The 19,070-nt window shown below is 36.0% G+C and overlaps 1 protein-coding gene across 8 annotated transcripts in view; it reads right to left on the reverse strand.

Moving 5' to 3' along the window:
• The window catches only part of LOC121738916 (collagen alpha-1(XVIII) chain-like), a 195,560-nt gene that overhangs the window by 12,403 nt on the left and 164,087 nt on the right, over nt 1-19,070 (reverse strand). For 3 of the 8 annotated variants that reach the window (XM_042131188.1, XM_042131194.1, XM_042131187.1), the window contains exons 5-16: nt 17,833-17,904; nt 17,122-17,172; nt 10,352-10,436; nt 8,922-8,968; nt 7,652-7,753; nt 6,883-6,897; nt 6,577-6,732; nt 5,775-5,972; nt 5,173-5,202; nt 2,241-2,408; nt 899-1,016; nt 301-381 (exon numbers count right to left, since the gene is read on the reverse strand). In XM_042131188.1, the coding sequence (XP_041987122.1) occupies nt 301-381; nt 899-1,016; nt 2,241-2,408; nt 5,173-5,202; nt 5,775-5,972; nt 6,577-6,732; nt 6,883-6,897; nt 7,652-7,753; nt 8,922-8,968; nt 10,352-10,436; nt 17,122-17,172; nt 17,833-17,904 (1,123 nt within the window). The remainder of the gene's footprint in view (nt 1-300; nt 382-898; nt 1,017-2,240; nt 2,409-5,172; nt 5,203-5,774; nt 5,973-6,576; nt 6,733-6,882; nt 6,898-7,651; nt 7,754-8,921; nt 8,969-10,351; nt 10,437-17,121; nt 17,173-17,832; nt 17,905-19,070) is intronic. The other 5 variants (XM_042131193.1, XM_042131191.1, XM_042131192.1 and 2 more) reach the window with 4 other exon arrangements.

Raw genomic sequence — 19,070 nt, forward strand, 5'->3', positions numbered from 1 at the left:
GAACTTTTTTGCCAAGATAAAGAAATGTTTGAGTACGTTTTCACCGTAACGGTGCATATTTTACGTGATTAAAAGTAGCCTATTTCCTTTCCCGTAACTCTAAAAAAGTGATAAAAAATAAAAATAAATTAGTCACTTTTCATCACCATAATATAAAGACAGGTAAAGATAAACAAACAAAATGTCTAGCTTTTTCTGATATTCGTATGAACAATAATATATTTTTTGACTCTTTACTCATTTAAGAAATAAAAACAAATCTTGCGTCTTTCTGATAACAATCGGATGAACAACTCTTACCAGCAATAAGTTCTGCTTCTTCACCAGTTAGAACGGCAGTCGACAGCGGCGGTCCCGGGGGACCAGGGGAACCTCTCTCACCTGAAATTCATTCTATAGATTATCCAAAAATCTATATAATTATATAAAACTCAAAGGTGACTGACTGACTGATTGACATAATGTTCTATCAACGCACAGGCCAAACCACTGGACGGATCGTGCTCAAATTTGGCATGCAGGTAGATGTTATAATGTAGGCATCCGCTAAGAAAGGATTTTGATAAATTCCAACCCCAAGGGGTTCAAATAGGGGATGAAAGTTTGTAATATAATACTTCTTAACGCGAGCGAAGCCGCGGGCCAAAGCTCGTATAAAATATATTGCTGTCAATGAATACTAACGATTATTACTTTCGGGCTAAAAAGTGGAAATTCTAACTCAACATTAGTTATGATTCCTTTGATTAGAATTTAAATTAGAATAGATAGATTTCCCTCGTCTATAAAACAACTCTGTTATCGTTTTAGGCAAAGATAAAACTATTTACTTGACCAGAGTTCATGCCTGAATAATCGCAATAACTTAGAAGCTTCGGGCATATAAAAAAATACCTACCCTTTTCTCCCTTTTCACCACCTCGTCCATTTGCTCCCGGAGTACCTGGTCTTCCGTCGAAACCAGGGGACCCGCGCTCACCCTTTATACCGCGGTCACCTTTAGCCCCCGTGTAGCCCTGGGGTAATATAAATATTTGATAAAGGACATAGTATTTCAATTAATCCATACTAATAGTATAAAATGCGAAAGTATGTCTGTCTGTGTGTTCTCTTCACGCCCAAACCGCTGAACCGATTTTGCTAAAATTTGGTATGGAGATACTTTGAGTCCCGGGAAAGGACATAAGATACTTTTTATCTCGTAAAAATGCACGGTTCCTGGGCGAAAAACGAGTTTTGGCGCAACGAAGTTGCGCGCGTCATCTAGTAAGTTATAAGAGAGATTTCGATTAAGTATGTAAAAACGAGGGTTTTTGATTGAGTGTTTGATAAAAATTAAAATGCAGCTTTCAATTAAAACTTTAATAAAAATATTTTTCAGTTAAAAATTTTATAATGAGAGCTTCCGATTCGAAAAAGTGACAAAAGAGATATTATATTGGCTAGCATTGTATTAAAAAAGTGAATAGATTAAAAGTCAATGATATTCTATGTTACTAACGTAACTAGATTGGAAGTTTAAAAGTGTGATCAAATGCTTTCGAAATATTATGTTTCCAGCTACTTGCAAAAAAATTATATTTGTAAGTAAACTACACAATTAAATAATTGTAGTTTAAAAGTTTGGTAGTTTATTATAATATTTATGAATTGAAGCAGACTGCAGAACTTAAAATGTTACAAATTAAAAAACAAAATAGCACGCATTGTCATTGCAGAATGTTTACTTTAATTTATTTAGGTTGTGTCAGAGGTCCAATGCAACGTCTGGCAATGTGTTGCGCTCGGCAAAATTTATGGAAGTTAATGAAATACAAGTTTTAGTAAGATAGTTATTACTTATTAGTTATTATCATTCTGAAATTTCTTTTATGAGAGGCGGCTACAATAAAATGCTAATTGCTAACATTGTACGATTGTTTATTTTGTTGAAAGTTAAGTTTATCTGTCGTTTGTGTTATCGATATTGCATCAATGTGGTATCGTTGTATGTATAAACGCACCAATGGTTTAAACTCTAGATAGTATGATGAAAAATAACCGGTTATATCTAAAAAAGTAGAGGCTCTTGTGGCCCATTTCTCGCATCTGCGATTTTCGTTTCGAAACGCGAAAATAGGACCTTCCACGTCCTCTCTCCCTATCTACAACGTGTAACAAAACTACAAGGAACATAATATTATACATAACTTAAACACTAAAGTATTATCACTTAGTTTTGTAACACCTTGTATACTCACCCTATCTCCCTTAGGTCCAGTGTATCCCATCTGTCCTCTCTCGCCCTTGGGCCCTGCAAAGCCCCTCTCGCCCTGCAGACCCATCGGCCCTGGCTGCCCAGCGTCGCCCTTAGGGCCCGGAGCTCCGGGCCTACCGATAGCGCCTCCGTAGGAACCGAGAAGGGATTCCTAAATTAAAAAGTATCATTAAAGATTTTATGCCAACAACTTAAGAACTGGAGTTTTGCCGGGAATGTGAAAGAGTGCTGTTGTGTTTATGTACTATTTTCCTAAAATTGTGTTAACTGGTTTCTTAATGTGTAATATTAGTAGAATATTAACCATTAGATATTGGTTATCGTGCACAACTCACAAGTGTAGGCAAATGCTGCAACTTCCAGAAACGTGCTTTTTTGTGTTCCCTCGAAAACTCCGTCGAAGGTTTCAGTAAAGAGTCTACCACTTTACTGAATTGACCGACTTGACTCCTTGACTGTTTTCACTTTTACTTAGACTTTGACTAGACTTTAGACTTGTCGAAATAGTAAAATGATGATGAAAAATATTATAAGAAGAATATTACCCTTGTATGTGGCAAAATACCCCCGGTGTCAGTGCCAAAAGCCAACAAAAAAAAACTTCATAATGCTAGAAAGATAATATTATGACAAGATTCAGAAACTTTCCTTTACTTAACCCACACTTGTGGTATTTGGTATGGTTAATAGTTATACTTTGTACTACGAATAATAAAAATTAACTTTATATTAGTTCAAAAAAGCATTCATCGCCGAAATTCTAAAGAAGTTTTCACATGATAGAATTTAGATTATTCTTGTTTAACGCCACTTAAAATCGAAAAATCCAAAGTAAAAAGTTTTTAGAGGTATCTAAAAATTTTTACTTTGAATTTTTCGGTATTCAAGAGGCTTATGTCTGTCATTTTAGATTATTGCTTGGGGTAAGTTCCGATATACATATAACCCAGTGCAGCGTACTAACCAGTACACACGAAAACATGAAGAATTGAGTACCGTTGATTCGTTCCGAAACATTCTGGCAGATAATAGCAGTTACTTAGTTATAATAATATGAACTAGAGATCGCCCAATGGTCGAAATTCGACCTCAGTTTCAACGACATTAGGACTACTACCTATATTATGTAAAAAATATATTTTACTTTATATTATTTTTTCAACTCTTGTCTCTGGGACTTAGCTGACTTTCAAACTGGCCGCGTAAGCATTGTGTAATAGTATCTTAGATTCAATAAAAAAAACTATAATCCATTTTCAATTTGTCAACTTGTTGTCAACAGTCTTCAACCATAAATAAAAGACTATAATTTGTATGTATAGGCTTGTCACTCAAGAATCTGTCATTTCTCATGTATGTGTGTCGTAGTGTGTGTCAAAAAATATGTATGACAAAAGCATAATTTTAAAATAATATTAGCTCGATGCACTCCTTCACCATATAAACTATAACTGTGCGAAATTTCATGCACCTACGTTTCCCCATTTTTCGTAAAATGGGTTACAAAGTTTTTATTAATATTATGATTAATCGGGATGTCATTATTTCAAATATGACATAGACTGTATGCACTATATTGTACTGTATGCATATAATACTACTAAATACTAATACAATATGGCGTATAGGTACGTATGAGAATTACAATATACTCACGAGCGTGATGTCACTAGCCAGTACACTGGGTTAAATTTCGAAACGTACCCTTGAAAATTTCTTAGAATCAACAATTGAAGGCTATATATTATTTTAGTCCTTCCAAATTAATAATCAATTATTGGTACACCGAAAATGTAAATGCTAAAAGCCTAAGTAAATTTTACGAGAAATCTAAATCGAACTTTTCCTTTAGAAATTAATTAATAGTCATATCTCTTTGGGTACGTTATCTTAGACCCTCTTTTGAAATGAGAAATTTCTTATAATAGAATCTTATTGTGGAAGTTTCCAGCGTTAACAAAACACAATTGCTTTTAAAAGCTAATATTTTAGCGGAGTTCTCGATGTAAGTGAAAACAATTACGTTTCTTGAATTTCCATTCGATAATATCAACAAAAGTGTTTGTAAGTCCCTGTACGCACTACGATGAAACTGCACAGTTTTGTCTCAGATACGTTGATGTAAAGGTAGCGTCATTCGAGAGATATGCGAAAAATAAAGGGAATACTACGATCCTACAATGCAATAATTTATATTTTATAACATTATTTTTCAGAAGTCAAACTCGGCCAGTTAACGTTTGCTATAAAAAATAGAAATCAAACACATTACAAAGACATAATATTTTACGCCCGCATGACTTTACATTGCATTGTTCTGCTAACGTTTACCTCGATTCCGGCGGCTATGGGGATGGATGACTCAATGAACATTATTATAACTTATAGAAATACGGTAGGTACAATATACTATACCGTATTTCTATAACAATAACTAGCTATTTGACCGAGCTTTGCTCGGTATTTGATAAAACGCGAATAAAATGACATTTTCTAAAAATGATTCCTAGCTTGATCGATTTATCGCCCCCGAAACCCCCTATATACTAAATTTCATGAAAATCTTTGGAGCCGATTCCGAGATTCCAATTACGAGTATACACAAGAATTGCTCGTCTAAAGATATAAGATAAGATATATAATATAAAGTTTACTATGGCAAAACTGTGCAGTTATGTATATCTAAGTATTATAGTTAAGGTTACAATGTTGTTTTCGAAGTTAGAACAATGCAGGCTGATCACCTGATTGTCTAACAATCAGGTGATCAGCCTGCAAGTAAGATGATCCACGAATGGCAGGCATGTTAAAGAGCGGTCTCTTGCCAGTCGTGTCAGACAGAGTATACTGCGCACACACTTGGGCATCATAATATCAAGTTTCTACGTAGCTAACTACGAAATTCAATTACATACCTTGTATATCTGACGCGGCTTCCAGTTAGACTAAATAAATGAGATATATTAATATATAATACTATAAGATAATATCTACAAGGTGTAACAAAACTAAGTGATATATTTTAGGGTGTGCATAAGTCTCATGTACTGAGTTCACTGTAAAAGTAGCAGCCATAAAAAAGTTTTGCTCTTTCAGCGCTGCTACTTTCACAGTGAACTCAATATAAGGGTCACTTACAAACCCTTAATCACTTAGTTTTGTTACATTCTGTATACTAGTAATAAATATAATGCTGAAGAGAGATTGGCCCAATGCGCTGGGTCAATGCGTTGGCCAAATGTGCATAGACGACTTAGGAACTTTTAAGCTATTGCATAGCTTTTATCGCGGGCTTTGAGCGCGGCGATCGAATTCAGAAATTCCGTAACGAAAATAACCTAACACACCCATTTGTTTTTTTTCGTTGGTGCGGCGTTGCCAGACTACGGCACGGTGTTTGTGTCCGTGCGTATGCGAATTATAATATTTGCGTAGGTTAATAAAAAATGCTATGCAATAGCTTTACCGTGGCAGTCCCCGAGTGCCACACGTATTTTTTCTTTTTTGTTACTCTTACCTCAAAGTTGGTGTAGTCATTGGAGCCCGGGGGTCCGGGTGGTCCTGGCACTCCGGGGGTCCCGGGCCGGCCGTCCACGCCGGGCTCCCCTTTAGGACCGGGTTGGCCCTCTGGTCCTTTTGGTCCTTCGTCGCCGCGGTCCCCCTTCTCCCCTCGTAGACCTATTGGTCCCCTTTCACCGGTGGGACCTGGTGGTCCCTGGTGAAACAAAATGTTCCTTAACCTTAAATGCTTAACCACTTACTTGCTTACGTTTACAAAATATCATAACAATATTTTGGAAAAAAATTCTACCTGTGTGTGTGGTCTTAGGGTACGTTTTCATCGCAGCTACTTTTCAAGAATATAACCACTTAATACAGAAACGGTTCATTTTCTAATCTCGCTCAGAGCAACGATCCTATTGGGCCTTAACAACACATACCCTGCAACGCATCTCCGGCAAAAACACAACTTTATAAGCCACTAGCTGTCCCGGTAAACCTTCCCTGGACTTTTACGATATTAGAATATAGATAGGTATAGATTATTTAAATAACTTATGCCCGGTATCTGAAGGTTTTCGATAAGAGTCTATCTATTAACCAGTGCTTTTGATTGGCTATCGTCAAAACATCAACAAATCAACGACACCGTTGAATAGATAAACTTTAAAAAAAGCTCCGAAATTAAAAAAAAAAAACTTAGAATCTTTAATGCCCATTTACGATTCAAAGAAATTAACTGGCTCTCAACTCACAAAAGAACTCAGAAACAGGACATAAATGATTCCTAGGAACTGCACAAGTTAAAGGCCACTTACAGGTAAGCCCGGGGTGCCAGTTCTCCCCTCCGGTCCGTCGATGCCCGGCGGTCCCACAGGTCCCCTCAGCTCCGGAGCCATCTCCAGCAGGGACAGTATGACGCTGGAGTTGCACCCGCACTGCCCGAGCGACGCGTAGTTCTCACCGAATATTTGCTGGGAAGCCAACAGTTTGTGAATAAGTAATAAAAGCGAAGTGCGATTTTGAGCTCAAATAGTTCCGACCTTTGAATATGCATATTGTTATTGTTAAATTCTAGTCTTAAACGCTATAGTTACGCAATACAAACACTGAGGAAAGCAAACCTTGACAGCGGGCTTCTGTGTAGATCCAGGAATGCAGAAAAAAATAATAAAGCAGTTATTTTTCCAGCAAGTTAGGACCAATTTAGTCTTTGTGGCTTTTTAAGTATCAAATCAACAACATGATAGCGTAAGTACCACCTGCGCTCCGTCTAACTAACCAAAATACCATACAGTGTGTTAGTGTAAACACTGTTATCCTTGAAACCATCAAATGAGCCCGTCAAAATGAACAACTTTTTCTGTGAGAACAATGCTGGGAACTCAAAAAAATGCCGTCTTCATACCCATACGGATGCCCGGATCGGCAATTTGTATGGGTATGAAGACGGATTTTTTGGAATTCCCAGCATTGTTCTCATAGAAAAAGTTGTTCATTTTGATGGGCTCATTTGATGGTTTCAAGGATAACGGTGTTCACCCGAACAACCTACATAACCATATACTCGTAAGTCATGAGCTAGTTTTGTTGGCGGATAGGGGGAAAGTAATATACTTTAATATTTCCGCTGACCAATCTGAGTTAGTTTGAAAGGTAAAATTCACAAACTTGGGTGGTGGATGGCTAATGGCTAGCTTGGAAGATAGGAATAAGTTCAATTTAGCCGCCCCTTATTTGCCGCTCAGCGCTCTGGGCAAATGCCCGGCTCGCCTCCCTTACATCAGGCCTCGGGTATCACTTTTGAATCTCCCTTTTACGTCATATTAAATTGATATTTAATACAGGACGTAAAGAGGTATATTTTCTGTCTGCAATTTTAAGTGGTCTTACCTCATCTCCTGAAGCCTCCGTGACCCCCGCTACAAGGGTGCCAGGGGGACCTGGTGGTCCCGGCGGCCCCGGTGGTCCTCGTATCGATTCCCCTGGGGGACCCTGAAAATAGTTTAACAATAATTAAATAAAAAAGCCACTAAAATATGCACACCACAGAAATGAGAGTAGAAAAAAACTGAAGCATTTTCAAATTAACAGTATTAATAATATTTTTTAATTACTTTAAACATAATTTTATGTACTTAATACTAATTTCTATTTTCTATCGAAAGTATAAATGTGTAAAAATTTTCAGATTAACTCGGCATTAAAAAAATACTTACAGACAAAAAGTTATTATGACTAGAATTAATAAAAACATAAATAAATTTTGAATTAAAAATATATTATGTGTGATTTGATTTATTTCCCTATTTTTGGGCAAATTTCCGTAGGGTGGGAAGCGATAAATCGGGAAAAACAATAAGCCCTTTGTGGGGAAACTGCGAATTGTGCGTTTCGCACTCCGTTAACTGGTGTTTTTGCCGTTTAATGGCTGTCATTGTACCTGGATCGGTATTTTCTGTTTGATATTACAGTTTTTGATGAAAAATCAGACAGAGGCCGCGCAAAATTTTAAGATCACTTGGCGAAACTAGAGGAGGAAACAGGTGTATACAGGGCGTAACAAAACTTAAGTGATAATAGTTTAGGGTGTGTATCTGGGTCACCTATATAGTGTTCGCTGTGAAAGAAGCAGCGGTGAAAGAGTATTTTTTTCACCTTTGTATAGAAAAAAATATGACGCGGGAGCGCTTGCTCATACGAATCGCAAAATATCCTCTCTCAGCGCTGCTACTTTCACAGTGAACTTCATATAAGGGAGACATACACATCCTAAGGTATTATCACTTACTTTTTTTACACCTTGTATAGGCATAATATGAGTGAGACGTGTCTACGAACAGCGCGTTACCGTAGGCGCATAAATACAATATATTTTACCAAAAACGTGTAACCGTCAGATTATGATTTACCAATAACAATCCGTCTGATAACTGATCTATCAATAGCATGTTCCGCCCTGCCGCAAAGCCACCCCGCTCACTCCCCACCCCACCAAAAGGACCTTTAAATCTGCTTTTTCCTTTCATTTGAGCTGATGAAGAAAACTGGTGATTTGCTACGTCACTTTTTGCAAACCATTTCAAGTGCTCTATGTAGAGTTTAATTCTTATTTTCAAAAACATCAATCATTTAATAATTATTATAATTTAAAATATCTTGCCCTTGGTCCCCTTTCGCCTTTTTCACCTCGCAGTCGAAGAGGGTAGCCTGAAAACAGAAAAAATGTGGTTAAAAGTATGATTTTCATATTGTTTCACATCTACGCAATGATGTTTGGATATTATAATATCAAATATTTTTGTAAAGTGAGCCGCGATTGCCACCAAATCCGAAATTAGCCGAAGCCTTTACATAGTTTTTTCAGACGAATACTATACAGTTATACACATTACTTAGTAAAGAAATACCATTGGCCATTGCTATTTAAAATTTGCGGAAAATTAAAAAAAAAATTGAATACATACTTATGTATTCAATTTTTAAAATAGAAAGAGACTGTACCTACTTCTATAAGTACATGGTGCAACAAAACAAAGTGATACAACTTTAGGGTGTGTGTGTGAAAGTAGCAGCTCAAAGGGCAACATTTTTTTGGTGATTTGTATGGATAAACGCCATACATTTTCCAATACAAAAGTAAAAAAATTACTCTTTCAGCGCTGCTACTTTCACAGTAAACTCATCACCATTTTTTATTGCACCATGTATAAAATTCGGCTATCTTAGATGAAGTCTTTATATGTATAGTTTTTTACCACGAAGGGACTGTAAAGCACCCTATACACACAGAGCATATAAACAGGTCGTGCGGTCTCGCAGCCATAGCGGATCAGCGTGTTTACACTAATTACCGTGACTTATGTTCCCCGCTTAGCTGTTAGTGACTGTTACACACACGTCTGATACACTATTACATAGCTAGTTGGTTACATAGATAGGATGGCGCCCATGGACACTCGTAAAAGAGCTGCAGGTGCGTCGCCGGGCTTTTAAGAGGAAATACACTCTCATCTTGAAGGTTTGCTGATCGTATTGATCTGTTCTGTTCGTTCCAGAGTTTTAAAGAAAGTTAGGTAGAGCGCGACAATTTTATATTTACGTGGCGAAAAAAGGAACTAACGCTTCTATCATACATAAACGCAATTTTTGACAGTTCTCCTTTACCAGCTGCGCCCCCGCCCACGTTCATTTAAAGCCTTGTCGCACTTTATGTTGCATCAAGAGAAGCGACGAATTTCTACTACGATTATTTACGATCGATGTTGATTGTGCTACAGCTTCGTATTTCTGGTGGCAATCTATCGTAGCCCAACGTAAAGGGTAATATTAATAGGGTGATTGGACAGTTCTAGTCATTGGACAGAGCACAAAAACACTTTATTTATTAAGGTTGCTTTAAAAACTACCTGTTTTTCTTTAAAATCAGGCGTTCTTTTACTTTACAAACATACTTTTAAGGCAACATTAATAAATATTGTGTTTTTGTGCTTTTTTCAATGACTGGTACTGTCCAATTTACTAGTCATTTACCCTATGTATATGTTTAAAAATAATCACTGGCCAATATTATAATATAAACAAGAAACGTACCATCTAGTCCAGGCGGCGGCGGTGGAAACGGGGGTATGGTTCCGAAACGACCAGAACCTTCCACATCCCCTTCTTCTTGATCCACCTGTAGAATAATTAAGATGTAACCAACCAAGGAAGGTGTAAGGAACCAATAAAATCGCTCTATTTGACCTTGCTCAGTACAGCGATTCTATTGGATCTTAAAAAATATCTACGCAGCTGTGGTGGAAAAGCAACCTAGTAGATTAGTTCTACCCCAGGGTTAGTGACATAAACGGACACAAAAGCACAGCGATTGTTAGTTGATATTAACGATTTTCGTAAACAAATATAACAATGGAAGTTTTGTTAATTTAATGAGTGCGAAGTTGAAGATTGGAGGCGTGCGAAGTTTTTCGTTGTCTCCGAGTGTGGGGGCGAAATATTTAGCATTGAAAAAGTTACGTCATGAATTATTATCAATAAACTGAAAATTTAATGAGGAAAGTTGAAAATCGGAGACAAAAGTTTATCGTGTAGGGAACATCAATTTGTAGGTAAACGTCAGAACTCAGAAATGGTGATACAAGTCGAAATTATTCTGAGAGTCGTTAGCGAGTGTTGAGAAACAAAAGTCTTCAAAGTTGTATGCTATAGCACTGCAATAGACATAACTACCAGTACTGCGACTGCTAAGAGATCGACGTACCTGTCATTTATTTCGGGTTTCGCCAGGATAAGTTAAAGGCTGGCGCGCTGGCTGATATAATTTATTTCTAAAACGAAGATTTTAAAATCGTATTCTGACAGTTTTCTTTGCATTTGCCACAATGATATTCTACTTATACAGATATGTTACGTCCATACTATTTTCCGGCTTAAATCTCATCCGAACAATTTTCAAATTCAAAATTGCAAACATTGACAAATTTGACAGATAAGTGAAACAATATAGATAAGTAAAACAAGATACGAAAAACCATTTACATAAAAGAGACAGTTCTATTTTTAAACGTCGAATCGTATCGCTGTCTCTTTCTTCGCCTGAGCTATGACGATTGAAAATGTAAATAATCGAGGTATTTAATGCAATCGAGACATGATAATACGTGGTAAGAAATTCCATGTGTTTTGTTTACTTTCGAGTCATAATTGGTACATTTTCGATACACGCACGACGTCATTTTCAATTTATTTAGGTAAGACAAGACGCGGCACATTCGTGACTGCGCTCGATGCAGATTAAACAACAGACGGCCCAATTGGGCCGTATTTGAATCTTCACAACGCGCGCGGTAGTAAAATATCTGCTTTAAGTTTTTCATCATTGATTTGCCAAAATATAAACGACAAATAAATTTGTAGGTAACGACCCTAGCGAAGACTTTTGTCATTATACGTCAAACTTAAAAATTTCAACCTCAGTTCTAAGTCGGTATACTCTATAATACTATAGTCAGCCAAATATAAAAATTGATGTCTATTATGACAACTTATTTATCAGAGTTAACTAAATTAATTCTAGCGTCATTTGTTTTATTTTATCTTCCTTTTCTTTAACCCAGTAACCACAGTAAACAAGTAACCTCTCAAGCTAAGACTCATCGAGCCGTTTTTGCTGTAGAGGCATTACATTAATACATACTCTCGAAAAACATAGCCCTTATTCTAGCGTAGGCGGATATAAGTAGAACATATTCTACTATATTCAACAGTCTGTACTTGTTACTGAGAATCGCGCCTTGACTCTTGAGTATGATTACGGAAAGGGGATGGAAAGTAATTTTACGCAGTGTTGCCAATTTGGGATTTTACTCCTAAAACGGTAAAAATTCTACACATGCGAGAATATCTGTGGCAATTGAACTACTCTAAATAAGTAGTAGTGGCGTTAGGGTGGGGGGCGACGCTAGGCGCCGCGGGTGCCCTCTTTTTAGGGTTCCGCAGTCAACAAGGAATCCTTATAGTTTCGGTCTGTCCGTCTGTTTGTCCGACGAGGTCTATAGGACCTACAGAGCTGTAATTCGGCATGAATGCAAATATTAATGATACCGACAAAATGGATCTACCATTTTGTCGGCATCATTAATATTTGCATTCATCTTAAAATTTAAAATTTGCAAAATCTTAAAATAAAAAACCGGCCAAGAGCGTGTAGGGCCACGCGCAATATAGGGTTTCGTAGTACCGCCAGTTTTTTTAAATGTTTGTATGGTCAATGAATGTACATTTATGACGTGTTTTACACTACTAACATTATCATCTCAGTTACTTTTAAAGGAATTTGAACGAAAAGTTCCTTTATACTTCGCCGAATACATTTTTAAGTTGATCGACTATTACTCAATAGCTTATGAAGTATTCTTAGCCGTGTTACTTTTAATTTTAAATTCAGCATATTTCCTACTCCCGTGAACTTTTTCACATTTCTAGAAGCCACCGTTTAACTGGTAGAACCCCCCCTCTTCTACAGGACTCTTAACGATTTTTTCCATTTTAAAATTCATATTTGACCAATGGATCCCTAAATCGGAAAATGATCTATGAATACTCATAATATTTTTGTGTTAGTAGTGGTAAACGCGTTATAAAATAATGAACATTCATTGACCCTACAAAAATTATCAAAAACTAACTGTACTACAGAACCTATATTGCGCGTAGCCCGACACACACTTGGCCGGTTTTTTTTTATTTTAAGATTTATATTTGTAATTATGCCGAATTACAGCTCTGTAGGTCCTATAGTCTCCGAGAAAAACCGTGGACAGACAGACGGACAGACCGAAACTATAAGGGTTCCTTGTTGCTAAAACTAGCACTGAAAATAAGTTTAAAAGTGCTGGAGCTTTGAGAATTATTGGATATTTTTACTTGATACAGGGAGAAATATTTTCGAAGTTGGCAGCACTGATTCGACGGCGTATACCGGTATGAATATTACAAAATGTATGAATATTACGAAATCATACCGTGATGAACTGCTTGTTAAGATATTTGATATGAATTATTCAATTTGTGATGCGAGTATTTTTCTGTGTATTTTGATTGTATGCATGATATCATTTTAATCATGTAGGATCGGGATTATAATATCGAGCTTTGGGAATTTGTTATAACGATCTGCTGGTCCTGAAATGTGTTATTCGATTTTGTATGATTCTTATAAGTCGAATCAGCTTATGGTCTGTTTCTTTTACAGTAGGCATCTTTTTTGTAATATTGCTTTGGTACTAAAGTTCCAGAGATTGATTTTAATTTTAACTAGTTGTTCAATGCATGTAAAATCGTTTATCGGACCCGTTCATTTTACCGGAATTAGCACAACACAATTATTAAAAAAATACATAAGTTATTTATAGACAGACGGAAACCAGACAATTAATAACTACATTTTTTCATTTGGTAAGTATCATAGTATTGATTTCTGGTATTTCTTCGTATTTGCCGAAGTTTGTAGTACACTTAGGCACTGTTATCTGTGTCCTAAAAAGACCTAGCCTTTAGTGCATTAACCTCGAGGGGTTAGATAAAATTCGATAACCGATGCCGGAAAGCAAACAACGGTATCGATACATTTGACATCGATAATTGCAGTCCTGTGTCCAGCCTCAATATGTTTGCGTTGGCTGAACAAACAGTAGGGATGGGATTGCGATATGCAAAAATAGGGATGGATATCCTGAAAATCCCGTGTCGATATTAAGGATGTCTTTAATGCTCAACCGAAATCTTATGAAAATCAATCTCGTGAGATATCGCCAATTTAGAGATTATAACGTTTCTCGAGTAGGTATAATCTCGTTAATCTCGCGAGATCTCGCTTAAAAAGGCCGAGATGTATAATTGTTGACATCTCATTTAAAAAAATAGGACCGGTACGAGCACACGTCATACAAACATAGTCAGCCAAAATGCCTTTCTTTCGGCACCGCGGTCGGGCAAAAACAGCTTAACTTGACAGATAAAGTATGGAGAAACTGTCAAACAAGTTGTGGATAGCCTATCCGGCACTTTATCAGGAAGTAGTGAAACAGGCCCTAAGACTAATCTTAAGCACAATCTTAGCAGTAAGAGCGGCTTCTACGGACCTAAAAATCGATTTCCTACAATAATTGGGTTAGGCTCAGTTGTGCCACTTTGAGCTTAAGTAAGCCCTGTATTAAAAAATATGTAAATTTCGTGCCATTTCCATCAAAAATCTTATATCTTCAAACGAGCAATTCTTGTTAATACATAATATTATAATTAGAATCTCGAAATCGGCTCCAACGATTTTCATGAAATTTAGTATATAGGGGGTTTCGGAGGCGATAAATCGATCTAGCTAGGAATCATTTTTAGAAAATACTAGCTGTCCCGGTGAACTTCGTGTCACTTTAAAGTTTAAAACCTTCCCTGGACTTCTACGAATATTTTAAGACTAAAATCAGCCCAATCCGTTCAGCCGTTTTCGAGTTTTAGCGTGACTAACACATTTGAAAATCCATTTTTATATATAAGATCATAATATTCGTCGTCGTTTTATCGAATACCGAGCAAAGCTCGGTCGAATAGCTAGTATAAGATTAATGAGAGATAATAATATTATAAACCTAGAGTTAACTCTAGCTCGGATTGGCGCAAGTCGGCCTGTTAACAATATAATATTTCGCTAACAGAGCAAAAGGTCGTTGACTCGTTAACTGAGCTTATCTGAAGCTATGACTTCCACAACGTCCGACTCTCAGCTCGTTTTAATCCTTAGGAATTGCTCCACTCGAACAAATGTTTATTTAATGACACTGAAAATCTAGAGCGTCTGGCTTTTAGATTTCTTGATTTATATCAAACTGCGGCGACTCATCACTAAAGAATCCCTTGAAAACTAAATTTTTCCTCATTAACATTATAAATTATCTACACAAAGACTGATTTTAGTATCAAGCTGACTGTTCGCATACCTTTTAAAAGCGCGGGATTCTATAGTACGGGTTAGTAGTCTAATACTGTTTAAAGTGTTATTTTATTCATAAGGGTCTTTTAAAAAATAATGAGATGGATTTGTTAATTAATGCTAATTCAAAACAAAAGGAAGCGTAGTTTTTGTTGGGGAAGTTAATTGTTAGTAAGAAGATATGCACTAATTCTGGACGTTCACAAATGCATTGTAGTTAGCCGGCCACACCACAATTCTAAATGCGACGCTGCTATTCTTCAACATGTATACGATAAGGCATGTTCACACGAGAACAGTGCGGAATTTAAATTTATTATGAGTGCACACCACCTTTTTCCGCCGCCCATTTACGAAATCTGCCGCCCCCCTAGGACGCTGCCTACCCCCTAAGGGGTGATTTCAAAGAAATTAAACACGTTCAATGCACACTGAATAGGTTCAAAATGTATAAACACGATTATAACATCGAATTGCATTTCACCAACATAAACTGAACGCGTTCACAACAAATTCGAGTTTTATCTTCTGAACGCCCAATGTCCGATGTTTTACGTCATAAATCCCGTTCAAGCTCTGTCAGTATAGTGTCATGGCGGAACGAAAAAAACATAGACAAAAGAAATGCCAAGAATCAAGATGACAGTTTTGACACATTCGTTTGGTAAGTTTATCGTATTGTTATTTGCTATTTTGTTGTTAAATTAACGTGAATAGTCTCCAAAATGATGAAAAAATATAAATAATTGCGTGACGTCACGTAAACTTTGATTTATTAATCACGACCAAAACAAGTTTGTGAAATCTATTTGAAACAGAACGAGATTTTACGTCGAGCTGCGTGAACGCGTTCAATGAGAACTAAGTTTTATAAAACGAAGTTTTGATTGTGCCTGGTGAAATTCCACCTAAGATGCTGCCGCCCGTAGGCCGCGGCCTATACGACCTATTTATAAATCCGGGGCTGCACGGGAAGCTAGTTATTTTTCCTGATAGAAAATATACTTGAGGTATTTTCTACATGGCAAAATTATCATGATATTATAATAATTTGTACTTATTAAATACTTTTTAATGCCATACAAAGTTTATGTATCATTGAAAAAGTTAAAATAAAGTGTAAAGTAAATAAAATGAAACTTAAAAGGCCATACATACAATAATATACTTAAGGCCCAGTAGTCCCTAAAATAAGCAGGTCGATGTCTGTCAGTACGAATATCGACGTTAAGGATATTAAAATAACATTTATATCAGCGCGCCTTGTACAGTGACTGTTACGCGCTCGCCGCGAGCCTTGATAATAGAAAATAGGAGTAAAAACCTTTTGTTTTTAGTATTACACAAATCAAATATATCAAATCGTTTACGTTAGGTTACGACACAATATACTTACTACATTTTTTGTTTTTTCTAGAAAGTGTGTAATTTAGCCATAAAATGATTTAATTATGAAAAACAGCGTTATAACAGTCATCTTTGAATTTTTTTTCTATCGAGCAGATTTTTCAAATTGTGTACTGATATACCTTTGCGTAAGTATAGGAAATTTTCTCAATTTTAAAACGGTACTTATTTTATACTTAAATAATTACATTTCCTTTACTAAAAACGTGTTTTAAAAAACCTATTTCACGTAGTTGCAACAACCACAGCGCATGAACAACGAAACCGATTGCCGTCTTCGAATATTCTTCCTTAACCCCACGTGTGAACATGCCTTTAGCACATTAGGTCACTTGTATTGTAAATTGTGATAGTATTTTAGACAAAATATCATACTATCTTACAAAAGTTTATTTAGCATTACTATAATTTTGTTTTGTTGAAGAACAGCGTGCAAACAAAAATAAAAACATAAAAAAATAATCACCAAGAAATTGTCAATATCTATCTCCTCGTCATCGCCGCTTTTACCAATTTCCTGTTAAAAATAAATAATTAAAACTCACTGAAATTGAAAATAATAATCGATGAAAAATATTAAAAATAGCAAGTCCGCATTTTGTGAGGCGGAAATAAAATTGGATATTAATATATTTTTGAAAAGCGAGTATTGAAATTGAAATATTTTATTTTTTAATTTGACTAGAGCACTAGGCAAACATACTATTTTTATGGCGCCAAAAAAAAAAATACTAGAGGCTAAAATATGCCTGTTCCAATTTCAAATTCCAATTATATACAGGTGGGTTAATTATAAACCATTGGAACGTGGATGCAATATTTTATCCGCGCAAAATTAGATCAAACCAAACATTGAACATTTTTAAAATAATCAGGGTACCTAGCTACTACATAAATGTAATGACGAACATAACATAATTTATTAATTACTTATTGAAGGTAATAAAATATAGTAAGAACCAATATAAAAAAGAATGTACTTACTTATTGACTATGAAAATAAAATAATATGTACGGTAACTTAGGATATTTTGGTAAATCATTTTATCTTTTTCTAATAAAAGGAAATCAATTTAGGAAATTCAATAATTACTTACTATTTCTAATATACTACCTGCAACATTTTTGTTTCAAGTTACTAAGGAAAACAACATGCAAAATTATGTGAAACACTTACCGCAAATGTGCTGACACACTGCACTTCGGCCTGCGACGGTGATCCATACAGCTTGAGCTCTTGAAACGCACCCTGTATTGCAAATAGCGTCAACACCCAACACAACACCCCCATGTTTGCCGACTGTTTACCGTGACTCTCTGTTTGAAATGTTTTATGTGTGTTTGGATTTACCGATTAAAGTGTAGGTACGTCAAAAATATTTGAAAAAAAATATCATTTGAATAAAGAATAATTATTGTTCAATTTTCAAATACGGAATGCGCGCCCGCAACGCGCGTCCTTCGGCTCGGACGCGTTACACTACAGTTTTCTGCGCTGAAAAGCTGACAGCTGTCAATATAAAAGCCGTCATAACGGAACTTCAGGCGCCATCTTTTGCGAAGTAGCTTCGTAAAAATACTTATATTATTACAAAGTAAAATGTTATCAATATAATATTATTTAAAGTACGACGAAGTCTTGTTATAAATGATCTAAAGAACATAATTGGTTGGTACACTAATGCTTAACTTAACAGTGTCCAGTTTTGTTACACCCGGACTGCGGTATATTCTATTTATTGTACTTCTAGTTTACATTTCACTAGGTGAATAATCACTATCGTTATTTAATATAGTCTATTCATCGAATAGCGATAATTGGTCTCGAAGTAGTCGAGCTTCAAAGTTAGCAAATAGAGAGGCAAGTCGATCAGACACCTCAGTAATTAGATCCCTGCAGTGCATCAAAGGAGAGTAATGAGAATCCATTGTCATTTAATTGCATAGCATTAGATTTCATGAAATGTACTGGCGCTGAAAGGGTGAACATTTTTGATCCATCCGTACACTTATACTCTACATATGATATATTATACACGAGCGAAAAACTTTGAACCTCTTTTTACGAAAAATGCGGAAACGTAGGAGTATGAAATTTTGCACAGCTGTTATAGTTCTAAATATGGTGACGGAGTGCATCGAGCTAATATTATTTTGAAATTATGCTTTTATCATACCTTTTTTTAACAAATAAAACATTACACACACTACAACACACACACTAGGAGATTTTGAATTTTATTTCTGGTAGAAGTTTGTTGTCAAATTGAAAACTGATTATAGTTTTTAGGGTTCCGTAGCCAAATGGTAAAAAACGGAACCCTTATAGATTCGTCATGTCTGTCTGTCTGTCTGTCCGTCTGTCCGTCCGTATGTCACAGCCACTTTTCTCCGAAACTATAAGAACTATACTTT

Source organism: Aricia agestis, chromosome Z (genome assembly GCF_905147365.1).
Source record: "Aricia agestis chromosome Z, ilAriAges1.1, whole genome shotgun sequence".
Lineage (NCBI taxonomy): Eukaryota > Metazoa > Arthropoda > Insecta > Lepidoptera > Lycaenidae > Aricia > Aricia agestis.